The following is a 14,278-nucleotide window of genomic DNA, read 5'->3' as shown; positions in this document are numbered from 1 at the left end:
ATTTTTTTTATTTTTTTTATTTTTTTTGCTGCTATACTCCACCAGAGACCACAGAGGTTAAAAACTAAAGATACATGTAGTCCTTGACTTACAGTCATTCATTTAGCAATCATGGAAAGTTACAATGGCACTGAAAAAGTGACTTGCAACTGGTCCTCACACTTACAGCCGTTCCAACGTCCCTGTGGTCCCGTGATCAAAAGGTGCTTATATTATTATTATTATTATTATTATTATTATTATTATTATTATTATTATTATTATTATTATTATTATTATTGTGCTTGGCAACTGGCATCTAGTTGTGATAGTTGCAGAGTCCTGGGCTCACAGGATCACCAATTTCACCCCTCCCAACTGGCTTCCTAACAAATAAAGTCAATGGGAGAAGCGAATTTGCTTAACAGCTATATGAATCACTTAACAACCATGACAAAAGAAGTCACAAAATCAGGCTTGACTCTCTTAACAACCACCCTGTTTGGCAACCTAAGTCCCAATTGTAAGTCAAGGACTATCTGTAATTTGTTTCACTGCCTCTGGCACTGAGGAATTTGCACATTTTATTATAATAAGGGAACATATTTCTGGCGTCTCCAGGGACCATCGCATTTCTTGCCTTTGAGTAACCTGCCACAGGAAGAAGAGCTTTTATAAGCGTAGACTCCTAAATTAATCTAATGGTTTAATTAATTAATTTTTCAGTACCATACAACCCCAAGTCAACTCATTAACACAAAAAAGTGCGCTCAACAAAAGGATTTCTAGGGAGTTGCTAGAAAATGCAGTTTGAACTGGCACCCTGCTACTGTTTCCTAGCTACAGCTACTGTCAATAGACAATTTGGTGTCTAAAGAAATGTGATGATATGGACAATATGCACCGAAAGCAGCTTCTAGCTTCTAGCACGAGCACATCAGAGTTAAAAGCATTTAAATCAGTATTTATCATTGTTGGTGAATAGTATTCTGACCAAAGGGAGCCATAATTTGGAGGGTAATACTCTACAGAATCGTCGTATGATTTAGTGGCATGGATCTTAGTGATTGATTAGGAGTAAGTTTGTATTGCTTGATGGCGGTATCCCGTACATGTTCTCAATTATTTATACACGTGCTACTCTTTTTAGTCAGGCATGTAATCTTTGGCATTGGATCATCGTAATACACCAAAGAAATAATTCTTTAAAAAGGAAACGTGTTGAGTTCCTTTACACTGTAACCTTGATTTTGGGGGTACATATTTGAAATTATCACTTTGCTCATTTGTTTCTCAGTAAATTTTTCTTCAATTCCCAAATTATTATTTTTTGTTCCTTACCTTTCTCCATCACGTTAGGGACCTAGTTTTCTTTAAAAAAAACAAAAAACCAATCAGCTCACATAAGCGCAAAATCCCTTTTCCAGCAGGGCATTGTATGACAAAAAGTGGTGACAAAGAAAAATTTGCAGCACCGAAAAAGAAAAAGAAAAAAATACACGAGCAATTTTAAGGGTCCATATTCAAAATGCAGATACCTCCTCTGGGCTTTTCCACTGAGTTTTAAAGGGTTTTCTTATTTGCTTTTTCATCCCTCCTTCTGTTCCTTAGCGGTCCTTTCACCTTTCTTTATTCAGATATACTTAATGGTGCATTCGTTGTGAATCTTCTGTACTCTGCTAGCTGAGGGTCTCCTCATTCAATGATGCAAACTAGGCTTGGCAAGAAACTTGGGGGAGGGGGGCTGCCAGTAGCATCCACCATTATAATTGACCTTGCTTTTCATTAAAATGTTGCCCTCCTTTGTTCTTTCTCGTCTTTGGCTTTTGTTTCATCGATGCGTGGGTGACAAGAAGTCTCAAATGCTTTTACCTTTTGTGAAAGTGTTTAGATCTATCTATCTATCTATCTATCTATCTATCTATCTATCTATCTATCTATCTTATCTTATCTTATCTTATCTTATCTTATCTTATCATCTTATCTTATCTATCTTCATCACCGTCCTCTTGTTTATGCCCCACCCCACCACCCTTCCAATTGGTCTGATACATTTCACACGCCGGTTGCATCAAAAGGTAATATCCTCAGCTTAATTGTAAGCTAAATCTCTCTTAATCCAGGGGAGCATTTGAGATTCTATCCAAGTGTTCAATTTCCCAGGCCGCTGAGGTCTGTGAATTTCTTTCTCCAGCCTCCAGGCTGCTGCAGCACAAGTCAGCATAGCTAATGCAGATAGATCTCCTCCCCCTTCACACACTCCTCTCTCTCTCTCTCTCTCTCTCTCTCTCCCTCCCTCCCTCCCCCCCCCCTCTCTCTCTCCCTCTCTCTCTCTCTCTTTCCTCTTCTCGCACCAACTCTATCCCCCCCACCCTTGGAAAAAAAAAGCTGTGCTTTGATTCGATATGAACAGACTGGCAACTCTGGTGCTCCAGCAACATCTGACATAACTCTGCAGATGGCTATGTTCGGCTGATACACCTAGGGTTTGGGTTTTTTTTTTTTCATTTTTCCTTCAGGAAGGTAAAGATCTATATGCTAATCCTCTCTTTTTCTCCTTGTTGCCATCTTTTGCAGGATTGCCAGCCCCAAAGAAGAGCCCAAAGTCGGTAAGCACTTTTCAGCTACTAGACCTGTTTGATTATTTTTGTCTGGGGCGTGGGTGGGCGTTTCTTGAAATACAGATAAAAATAAGGTGGGAAGCTAGACCTATGCAGCTGGCTCCCAATCCTTATCCCCACCTTAGCCAGTCCTTTTGAAAGTTGCCCGATAACCATTTTATTGCTGCACTAATTGCTTGGCGTGGCTTTTGCTGGAAGGAGGTGGGGAAGGCAGGGCAGAAAGTGGTTAATGAAATTGGTGCGGGTGGGAAGACTTGCATTGAATTCTGTTTAGCAATTTACATATTTCTTCTTTTGATATTGGGCTACATGGGCATTTAATTTAGGCTTGAAATGCCCTTTCTTTCTTTCTTTCTTTCTTTCTTTCTTTCTTTCTTTCTTTCTTTCTTTCTTTCTTTCTTTCTTTTCCCTCTAAAGATAGTACTCCCTATCAATGACTACAATGGTTTTGAGCTTTTTAATGTGCTATATTATGAATAATGCATTGAGGGGGAAAATCTTAGAGCTGGCTGCCTAACAGTATTACCGGAGAAAATCCCTTTTTATCGGTACAAAAAGGTATCCTTGTTGTTTCCCGTGACTGCATTAAGCTGCCCTGGCATTTTGCTTGTGTGAAGCAGTTTTCTTTGGATAGGGAGATCATCCTTTATTGTTCTTGCTTGGATTCAGCAGCATTCGGTATGCTGCAGGTTGGATTTTTCTTTTTTCTTTTTTTAAGAAGAGAAAGAAGGGAGGGATCGATAGTTTATTGTCCTTGCTAATCTCGTTTCTTTGCAGAGCAGTTACCTGGTTGACGTGTTAGCTAATAGTGTGGAGGTGATTGCAGAGAAGTGTAATTAAAACGCGCGATGTTGCAGACCTGCACATGCAGACCCAGAGGAATAATGTAAATTGCCTTGGCTTTCTAGGGAGTTAGCTTCTGCGGGAGGAAAGTTTTCTCAATTGTTGGATGGATGATGGGTAAGGAAGCAGACAGGGTAATCTCCTGCCATTCAGTTTTTGGAGAGCAGAGAAGGAGGGGATTGCAGTCATAAGAGATCCTGCGAAACTTTGCAGACGGTTCCTTCTAGGGCTCCTTAGGTTGAAACCCCATCTTTGGGGAGAGATGTGCTGAAATCCCTTGCTAGTCACGGTGCAACTTTGCTCAGTGAAAAGCAAACCCTGATATAGTGAGTGTGGCTTGTCCTGGCTTAAGCCTGTGCTGATTAAAGCCACACATCCCCAGGCCTCTCCTGCGATCAGGTTGGCTTTCCCGCGGGCAAGACGGACAAGCATAATTTGTACTTAGTCTCAAATCCCACATACTCTGGGTTTAATTTGGTGTCACTGTCAGCCAAGGATTTAAGCCCTTGGTTAAAATGGAAGCAGGTATGCAAAATGTGGGAGGGGGAATGGACAGGCAAGCAGAAATGGTAGCCCTTCCTCAGGGCTTTTTTTCTCATAGAACGCTCAGAACGGCGTTCCGGCACCTTTTTGGGATGGAACCTTGTAGGGTAGGCAAGGCGGGTTTGTATGAGATGTGTGAGTTCCGGCACCTTTTTCTTTTACAAAAAAAGCACTGCCCTTCCTGCTTCCCCTCCCCTTTTCTCCCTGTCCTTGGAATTGAGTAAAAACCTGATTAAAGGGATCCAAAACTTTGGTGCGAGACAGCTGGGGTCCTTTTCCCTTCTCTTAAGTTCCAGAACACCTCCTCTACTTAATCGAGAGGCTGTCCCAGGTGCCTACCTTGTGAGTGGCTCAAGAGATTCCTAAGAAGCTTCAGAATCTTCTGTGTGCGATTTGAGATCCGTTTAGAGAGGATTGGGATGCTGAGAGAACAAAGAGGTTGTTTACAAACAGCTGTCATTCTAGAGCTTCTTCTTCTCTCCGTTCACCCCCCCCTTTCCATCTGTCTCAAGAGTCAAATCTTTACATAAAGGGGGGGGGGAGGGAGTCTTTGAATGTTGCATTGCTGAGAGCACATGCCACACCCCCTTTTTCATTTCCTTCAGAAGAGGGAAATTCTTTAGAAAATATCATTTTATTTTTTTTTATTTTATTTTTTAATAAAAAGAGCTTCCAAATGGGGCAGTAGTTCTGTAATGTGATGCTGATTTGTGTGTGTGTGTTGTGTTGTGTTTATGTTTTAGTAAACAAAATGGCATTATCTGAAAGGTCTCTTTTTGCTGGTAGCAAGAAGCAGAAACACGAGATCTCAGGAGATATTTCTTTATGTCACTGGAGATGAAATCAGTCATAATATTGTAACAGGGATGTTTTAAAGTAGGGGGGAAATTAAAAGTATATGCTCTGGGAATCCACCTTGCTAAAGCTTGAAGCAGTTTTTCTCTAGACATGTAATGATCCACCCTTCTCCCCCTCCCCCAAGGGATTTTTTCTGAATCCAATTCTTGAAAAATGCTGTATAATATTATCCAATGGTTGCTGTTATTGGATGAAACCTACTTGTTGACAGCTTTCCAGAATGACAGAACCCCTTTGCCCTTGAAGTCCCCAGCGGCTACTAACATGGTCTGACAGTTCTTTCCCCCCCTTCTACCTTCCTGGCTTTGTTTCCAAGAGTCCCTTAAACACTAATTATTTCTTGATCAATAATAGATTAGCTGTTGTTCTGTGAGCGATGTGCAGCTTCCTCTCCTGGCCACCCTTTTCCTCAGTTGTTTGAATTAAATTTAAAAATTCACCTTAGCAAACCTTTGCTTTCTCAGTTATGCTATGGGCATAACAAATCCGGACATGCATCATGAGGTTAACGTTTTATTCTGCATCGGTCAGGTCCCACCCTGAGTATCATGCTCAGGGAATGATCAAGGGGCCAGAATCTAAACAAGAGATCGAAGGACCTGCAAATACTTAGATTTGAGAAGGGAAGACCGAACAGGGGTGTAGGAGCACTCCTCAAAGACCTGAGGACAGAGAAGGACAGAATCCCTCCTTCTCTGTCATCCCAGAAGCTTAGGAATGGAATTCAAGCTGCAAGAAGGCAGACTGCAGTTCCTAACAGTAAGAGCAGTTTGATTGTGGAATTAATTGCTCAGAGAGGTGGTGAACTTCCCTTCATTGGATGCTGGATATTCATCATCCAGGTCACAGTTGTTCCAAAGGTGCTTTTCCAAAAGGCAACTGGACTTTTTTAGGTTTTTTTCCCCCCTTGAAAATGTTTTGCTTCTCATGCAAGAGGCTTCTTCAATTCTTGGTGAGCTCACTGGATGACTTCAATGTTTTAGCTTGGTTTCTGGCACTGAGTAGGGAATTGGCTTCAGTGGCCTAAATCAGGGGGTCCCCAAACGCCGATCTGTTCATCAGTACTGGGCCGCAGCATGCCAGCAACTGGGCCACCCAAAAAAGCGAAGCCCCATCTGTGGGATGTAGGAAACACACAAAACCGAGCCCCCTCCGGTCTGTGGAAAAACCTCTCTCCACGTAACCAGTCCCTGGTGCCCAAAAGGTTGGGGACCTCTGGCCTAAATGACCACTCCTTTCTATGATTCTAGGATATCCAAACCTGTTGGTAGGTTTAAAGAGTAAGGTAGATGACCTTGACAGAAAAGGTCTAGGCAAAAAGGTCTGGAACATTTTTTAACTCGACAACACCCTGGTAACAATTAAAAGTGAGTCAGGCAAAAGCCTCCCTAATTCACTGAACCATAAGGATTTTATTATAGCCAGTCTCAAGGAAAGTAGTTTTTGCTTTCCTGTGGAGTTGATTTCATGGTCTGGTCTACCTGGTGAGATTGAGTATGAGTGATTTTCCTGAGCATTGTTCAAGCTGTTGGTCACCATATTACATTGCTTCAGGAGTATGATGGGTATATGATGGGAGTTGTCATCTAAACCAAACTGAAGGAATCTGCTTGTGAAAAGCAAATGGACTTAGCTTTCCATAAATAGAAAAAGGTCTCATTGTAGGAGGAAAGTTGTGCTAATTTGCAGTGGCAGTTTGGTAGCACATTTTCTAACTGACCAATTTCATTAAGAGGCATAAGCTTTCATGAGCTGCAGCTCACCTCATCAGATGTTCCATGTTCAAATATCCACATCCATGCTTAATTATCATATAGAAAATAGAGGAAACTTTAACATTGCTTACTAAGTAGAATGAAGATACCTTACGTCATTTTGACGAATAGGGAATCTGTAACTGCTATGGAAATTATCAACTTAGTCATTTTAGATGACAAGTGGTAATGCTATATGATACAACTGTGTTTGTAGAATGAGTAAGGGCAACCATTTTACCAGTTGAATCAGATAAATATTGATAATATTACTTCCAGATCTATGACAGGGATCAGTGGAGAAGGATGCATCAGTTGTTTCTAGTGGAGAGATCATAAGGCAAGGCAAGGCAAAAGAAAAGTTATATGGAAAATGGAAGTTCCCACAGAAGTCCTGGTCCCTCAATTCTCTTTACTGCTCTGAATCTGGTGCTGTAACTGATTTGGAGTAGTCTTCTACCACTTGATAGGAGCCTGTGAATAAAGGGTTAAGTTCATCTCCATCATAAAATTAATGATAAAGAAAGCACTATAATTACAAATAAATATTGTAGACTTGGACATTCTATGGATGCCTTCCAGATGTTTGTACTTTAAAAAGTGTTTGCTGGTTGCCAATTGTAGTAGGCACCAGCCTAGAGAAAGATGGAATAGCTGTTATCTCATAGGATGATTGAAATGGTGAAGATACTGTATATATACATGATGACATTGCGTATGTTGCATTTATGCTCATGTTATTAACACTGGAAATATCTTTGAAACAGAAGCAGTCTTATAGACTTGAGAGTACCATGAAGGAAGGAGACAAATACACTTCCACGCTTTTTCTCAAGGACACCATTTTTGAAGACTTCTTCCCATTTATTTATGAGATTCTGTGTCTTTTTTATTTCATGTTAAATGTAATTGCAAAATCGAATATATGCAGGATTTTTTAGAACACAGATCAGTGCCAGTTGAGAAGCAAAACATCTAATAATTTCTATCTTCATGGCGTGGACCAAATTTTTCTGTAAATATTTTTGAATATGTTACAGTATATAAATATGTTTTCATATTTTTTCATTATAAGCGTACTCCTGGAAAGCCTACATACGTGTAGGGCTAATGAGCCAATATAATTTGCCAGATAACCAAATGATGCTGGTGCATTTGGCTGCCTTTCTTTGAGTTCCAGATAAATAAATGTGATCAGAGTCAAAAACACTGCGGCCATTCCAGCAAATAGAATTATATGGCATTTCCATTTTGAATGAAAGCACCAAAGTATTGAAGCTAAGGAAAAAGTAGGATTGAACTATGGACTATAATAAGACATTGCATCATTTTGGGGCAAAAAGTAGTATTTCAGGCAGACTTCCCACTATTAAAGATATGCCTAGATTTTTACAGGCAACAGAAACTAGCTGGGAAGGAGGTTATCTTCTCATCAAGCCCAATAGTCTATCTCTTGCTCATATAATATTTGCCATGTGACCTTCATTCAAATCATATTTTTTTAGTTTAGGTACATTTATCCTTTTAGTCTTTTTTTCTCCTGCTTATCTTACAGCTTTTGTGACTAGCAGCATGTGACAGGTCATCAAAATATCAAGCACATCCTTCTTTAGCCTTAAGAGTAAAAAGTAACATCATAAAGACTAGCATGTTTATTGCACAGTCTTTCCTGGATCATTTTTTCAAACTAATTGTAGACCTGGAGATTGGTTTCATTTTACATATAGCACAATCAGTAGAGATTTGGCTGACGTTTTTCAGTTAAAATGGCTGGCACTCAAATATGTAAAACTTTCATATGATAGTAATTTAATAGCAATGGTGTAAAACTTTGTGTTCCAGTCAAAGAATTTTACTCTGGTTTCACATTTACTACTGGAAATCAATGAAAAACTCCCAAAGTTATGTATCCTGGGCAAAAACCAAGAAAATGTTGGGAAGACACCAGAATATTCCATAGCAGGCATACACTTTTTCACACAATTATGTGCACTTGCACAACACCAAAATAAAATAGTGTATTTCCAAATAAACATTAGAAGACAGCATTTCCTCTCTTCATGCTATACTCATAGCATCTCTTTGCATTCTTCTACGCTCTTTGTGGTGGATAGTTGTCAATACCTTGAGACCGCAAGGTAGCCTCTGTTATTTCAAAGTAAAAGCAATAGGCAAAATAAATCTGGCAGCTGTCTTGTATAGGAATACTTGAATAGGGCAACTCTTAAAGCAGAAAACATATCAGTCTTGAGATTTTAGCTGGAGGGTAATGGGTCTATTAGGGACGCGGTGGCTCAGTGGGTTAGTACGCTGAGCTTGTTGATCAGAAGGTCGGCAGCTTGGCGGGTCGAATCCCGAGTGCCGCGTAACAGAGTGAACACCTGTTACTCGTCCCAGCTTCTGCCAACCTAGCAGTTCGAAAGCACGTAAAAATGCAAGTAGAAAAATAGGGACCACTACGGTGGGAAGGTAACAGCATTCCGTGCGCCTTTGGCGTCTAGTCATGCCGGCCACATGACCACGGAGATGTCCTCGGAGAAGCACTGGCTCTTCGGCTTTGAAACAGAGATGAGCACCAGCCCCTAGAGTTGGAAACGACTAGCACACATGTGCAGGGGAACCTTTACCTTTACCTTTAATGATGGGTCAAAGGCTCCTCCCATTTCTGCATTTTATTGAGTGCCCTGACTTGGTTTAGTAGCTTTTTAAGCTTTGCTCATTGGGCATGTTGTTACTTCTTTGTAAGCAAAGCCCATAGATCATGGCTGGCTGGGGAATTCTGGGAGTTGAACTCCACAAGTCTTAAAGTGGCCAAGTTTGAGGACCCCTGCCATAGATGAACTGAGAGGTAATTTAAAAACTCTGCCTGTGTACATTCATTTTTCTAGGTGCCTTGTGGTTTTTACATTTTAATAGAGCTGTATATATTTATGAAGGGACGCGGTGGCTCAGTGGGTTAGGACACTGAGCTTGTCGATCAGAAGGTCGGCAGTTTGGTGGGTCGAATCCCGAGTGCTGCGTAACAGAGTGAGTGCCTGTTACTCGTCCCAGCTTCTGCCAACCTAGCAGTTCGAAAGCACATAAAAATGCAAGTAGAAAAATAGGGACCACTATGGTGGGAAGGTAACAGCGTTCTGTGCACCTTTGGTGGCTAGTCATGCTGGCCACATGACCACGGAGACGTCCTTGGACAAACGCTGGCTCTTCAGCTTTGAAACGGAGATGAGCACCAGCCCCTAGAATCGGAAACGACTAGCACGCATGTTCGGGGGAACCTTTACCTTTATATGTTTATTGTTTTAAGTAATTGTTGTATGCCATCCAGAGTCATTTTTGTGTGATGGGTAGCCATATAAATTTGATTGATAAATAAAATAAGTGAGTATATGCTTTATAAGCACTAAATGATATCATGAGGATTTCTTAAACAGGGATCTTAAGGGGGAAAATATAGATATAATTGGGAAACAAACAAACTTTCATTAATAGAAAATTATTATATCCCAGACATGGATGTACTGTAAATAATTTTCCTATTATGTCAGTAAGAATAAGGTAGAAGACTTATTTAAAGTCTCAGTATATTTGGTGTGAATATTACATTCCTCCATTGTATACCTAGTTAAAGCTCAAAACTGCAATGGAGCTCATAAGTGATCCATTATATTTTATTTTTACATTTTGATGACATATCTTCATTTTCTCATGCCTACATTGGTCCCCTTCTCTATAAAGTGGTGGATCTTATGACAGTAAATTGTTATGGCTGTGACAATATATTGTAATAATAATAGTCATTTGTGATTTTCACATGTTATTTTTCTGTTTCTCCAAATATGCCATCTAAACTTTCTGTTTAACCTTATTAAATAAAATTTGAAGGCTGAAATTTCCAAGACATTTTTGTAGGTGAAGGAGAAGTAGACATTTTTTTAAAAAAAAAGTTTCTTTAATAATCAGCCCTGATCCAATTCAGATTTCCAGCTCAAATCAATTTACTTGAAATGTGTGTTTTCCTATGCATTTGTGTTTCCTCTTGATTTGGATTTGCAGTTTTAGAAAAAAGGGTCATTTTGTGTATGTGCAAAAGTTCATCAAATTGATTTGAAGGCACCTACACTTGATTTAGCTCATTGATTTGGTTCAAAGATTCAATTTGATGGATGATTTCAGTCAAATTGCTCTCATATCAAATCTCTGAATTGAAGCTTCCTACAATTGTTTTTAAGGCATTGTTGATTTTGAGTGATTTTGTCTCAGATGCACTATGCTTTTTAAAATTATTTCTGTTGTCCTTTGGAAGTTTTAACTACTCAGTCAAAATTCTGACTTACTCAGTAGTTAAGTAAAGTGTGACCTGGAAGCCCGGTTTGAGTCTTTATATCACTCAATTAAACAAGGGAACATGAGACATGCTTTTGATCTTGGAGAGTTTTCAAGGGTCCACTCTGAAGCTATGCTAAAATCATTGTTAGGTAATGTGAAACAATATTATTCTTATTATTTCTTAAATTTGTCTTCACTATAAGCTGGTCAGAGCAAGTGGGATCATTTTTCTACCGTATTTTCCGGCGTATAAGACGACCCGGCGTATAAGACGACCCGGCGTATAAGACGACCCCCTACTTTTAAGAAGATTTTGAAGGTTTTGTCTTATACGCCGGAAAATACTTACACGCCGGCCCTCCCGCTGCTCCCGCACTTCTGCCGGCCCCCGAGGCGCAGCGTTTCCCGGGCGGCAGGCAGCGCCGGAGGGCAGCCGCCACCCTGCCACGGCGGCGCCCCTCCTGCTTCCCCCCCAGGCCTTGAACTTCTCCCATTCGGCGCAGGGCGGGGCAGCTCCGCCCGCAGCCTCTTTTTTAGAACTCACGTGCCGCTTCCCTCTCACTGTCGGCCGAGGCGCGCTCGGCCCGGGCTCCCGGTCCCTCTCCCCGGCCGGCTTCCCACCCTGCCCCTCATGGAGCTGGCCTGGGCGTGCAGCCTCTCGGTGTGGCTGCTTTTCCTGGGCAGCCTGGCGGTGCGGCTCCTGCGCTCGGACCTGTTGCTGAGCCGGCGGCGGCTGCTGCGCGTGCGTGTGGGGCTGCTGGCCGTCCTGCAGGCGCTGGGCCAGGCCGTCCTGCCGCTGCCCCTCACCACCGCGCTCACGGCAGCTGCCTGCTGGCTCGTCTCGGTTGCGCTGATGCGCCCGAGCGGCTGCTTCTCCCGTCCTCGGCGGCTCGCACTCCTAGTTGCAGGCTGCTCTTCGGTCACCCGCCGGGAAACTTGCCAAACCGGGAGAGCGACTGCCGCGCCCACGCCCCGCCTGGGACGCCGCGCCTGCCTGCCTCTTCTGGGGACTCCTCCTCCTCATTCCCCCCTCCCGCCGCCCTCTCACCTCACGAAACGGCCTCTTAGTCTGGCGCGCAGCTCCGATCCCGGCTGCCTGCTGGCTCGTCTCGGTTGCACTGATGCGCCCGAGCGGCTGCTTCTCCCGTCCTCGGCGGCTCGCACTCCTAGTTGCAGGCTGCTCTTCGGTCACCCGCCGGGAAACTTGCCAAACCGGGAGAGCGACTGCCGCGCCCACGCCTCACCTGGGACACCGCGCCTGCCTGCCTCTTCTGGGGACTCCTCCTCCTTCTTCCCCCCTCCCACCGCCCTCTCGCCTCACGAAACGGCCTCTTAGTCCGGCGCGCAGCTCCGATCCCGGCTGCCTGCTGGCTCGTCTCCGACAGCACCGTCCAGCGGAAACGCATCCCCGCGGGGGGAGAGAGTGGTGCTGGTGACGAGTCCGGCGGACGCGAGGCCCTCCCTATTGATTGATTGGTGATTGGCCCAGCTTTGCTCCTTTCCCGCCAAAGGGGGGCCTCGCCTTATTGTCTCTGAGCTCTCTCGCCTGCTGCGCTGCTGCTCTCAGTTCCGCACTCCGAGCAAGCAATTCTTGTGGTCAGCGCGAGTCAGGCGGTGCCTCGGCGGGAACAAAGGCTCTCCCTACGGTCGAGCGGGGCACCTCTGGGGACCGCCTGCCCGTCCTCTCGTCGGGGACCTGACAACCAAGCATTGGAGGCGCTAGCACGGCCAGTCCTTGAGCGAGCAACGGCAGCAGCTGCAGTAGCCGCCCCAGAAGCTGACGAGAGTTTGCCCTCTATCACCCATTTGCCATTCGCCGTCAGCCGCTTAACCACGGGTCGCCATCGCCTGCCTCCATTCACCCAGCGATCCCGCCGCCCAGCAGAAAAAAGATCCGAAGGTGTTTTTTTTCCGGCGTATAAGACGACCCGGCGTATAAGACGACCCCCCAACTTTTGAGGTGATTTTCAGGGGTTCAAAAGTCGTCTTATACGCCAGAAAATACGGTACTTTCCACTGATTGTCCTGCTTGATCTGTGATCCTGCCCCAGCCAAAGTGGTAGTACATGTTACTTTTTTTTTCTTTGCTATCTCCAGGTGCCTCTGAGAAAAAAGCAAAGTGCTACTGGCAGTTGTCTCTCTTGAATTCCTACCTTCTTCTAAAAATAAATTTGAGTGATTGGGTTGAGTGATTGGGTTTGTCACAGTTTACAGATCTCTGGAAACGTAAGGTGTCTTACATGGAAGTCTTCCTATATTTTATGGCACTACAAGCTTGTGAGATAATTTGGGCTAAGAGAGAAGAAAGATTTGGGACAAAGACATTGAGTGAATTGCCTGATTAAATGGGTTTCCTCAGTCCAAATATAATACCTTAACCTTTCACTCACCCTGACAATCCCAGTCTCAGTCTCTCTCTCTTTCTCTCTTTCTCCAGCTTTCTTACTATATATTGGAATGGACAGAAGAAAAGCAAGGTAGTGGGCAAAGGCTTAGAGCGTTAAGTTGATTAAGCAATGGTTTAGTTCCTATAGTTTGCTGTTTAGCTTCTATTTTGCTTTTCAAGTTTTAAATATGAAAACTACCTTTAGGAATGGATTTCCCTCCCATCCCTTAATTCCTGTGGGCATACTTAAGTGGGAACACTCAAAAGGGCAACTAAAATGTTTTATGCTGTTGTACTTAAAGAAAAAGCAATTGTCCTCATCCAAAGGTTGTTTTCACAGTATTATGTATTTTTTTTTAAAAAACCCAGGTGTGAATTAGTCATACCTGATAAGGAGAAAATTGGCCACATTTAAGCAACAGAAATTGTAGTACTTGAGAAAAGAAAGCTAGCTAATATTATTCAAAGTGTCACTTGAAGTTAATTTTTTAAAGTCTGTTGGAAGTACATCATTTTAGAAAAATGTCACTGATGGGTCAAAAGCTTCTACAAGGTGTCAATAAAGCCGCAAAGCAATTTTTGCTTTTGGAATCGCCACACCTCCTCAAGAAACACACTTGTATTAATTTAAAACAAAAGCAAAATAGCACTTTCAGTCATATAAGCAATATTAAGAGTTGCTTTATTTTCTGTGCTCATCTGTGTTTCGTAGAATTTACTCATCACTGCAAAGCCTGGGTTGCTATCATTCCATAGCAGTTATTATTAGATATTGTTATATTGCAAGTCTTGTAACATAATTAATGTAAGAGTTCAACATGAAATAACAGTTACAGAATGAAATCCCACATACATACATACATACATACATACATACATATATATATATTGGCTTGCTAACAAAGAATAAAGGGAGACCGATATGATCATTTCAAACTTATTTGTTCTCATCAGTCAGCCATACCCTT

General features: G+C 42.6%; 1 protein-coding gene across 1 annotated transcript in view; it reads left to right on the top strand.

Annotated features, from left to right (window-relative positions):
* The window catches only part of MAGI1 (membrane associated guanylate kinase, WW and PDZ domain containing 1), a 530,488-nt gene that overhangs the window by 460,946 nt on the left and 55,264 nt on the right, over positions 1-14,278 (top strand). The window contains exon 13 of the mRNA XM_083356114.1: positions 2,557-2,588. Within this exon, the coding sequence (XP_083212240.1) occupies positions 2,557-2,588 (32 nt within the window). The remainder of the gene's footprint in view (positions 1-2,556; positions 2,589-14,278) is intronic.

Source organism: Vipera ursinii (assembly GCF_947247035.1).
Source record: "Vipera ursinii genome assembly, chromosome: 2".
In the NCBI taxonomy this organism is placed as follows: domain Eukaryota; kingdom Metazoa; phylum Chordata; class Lepidosauria; order Squamata; family Viperidae; genus Vipera; species Vipera ursinii.
The sequence above is the reverse complement of the archived record's forward strand: the minus strand, read 5'-3'. Positions and strand labels throughout refer to the sequence as shown.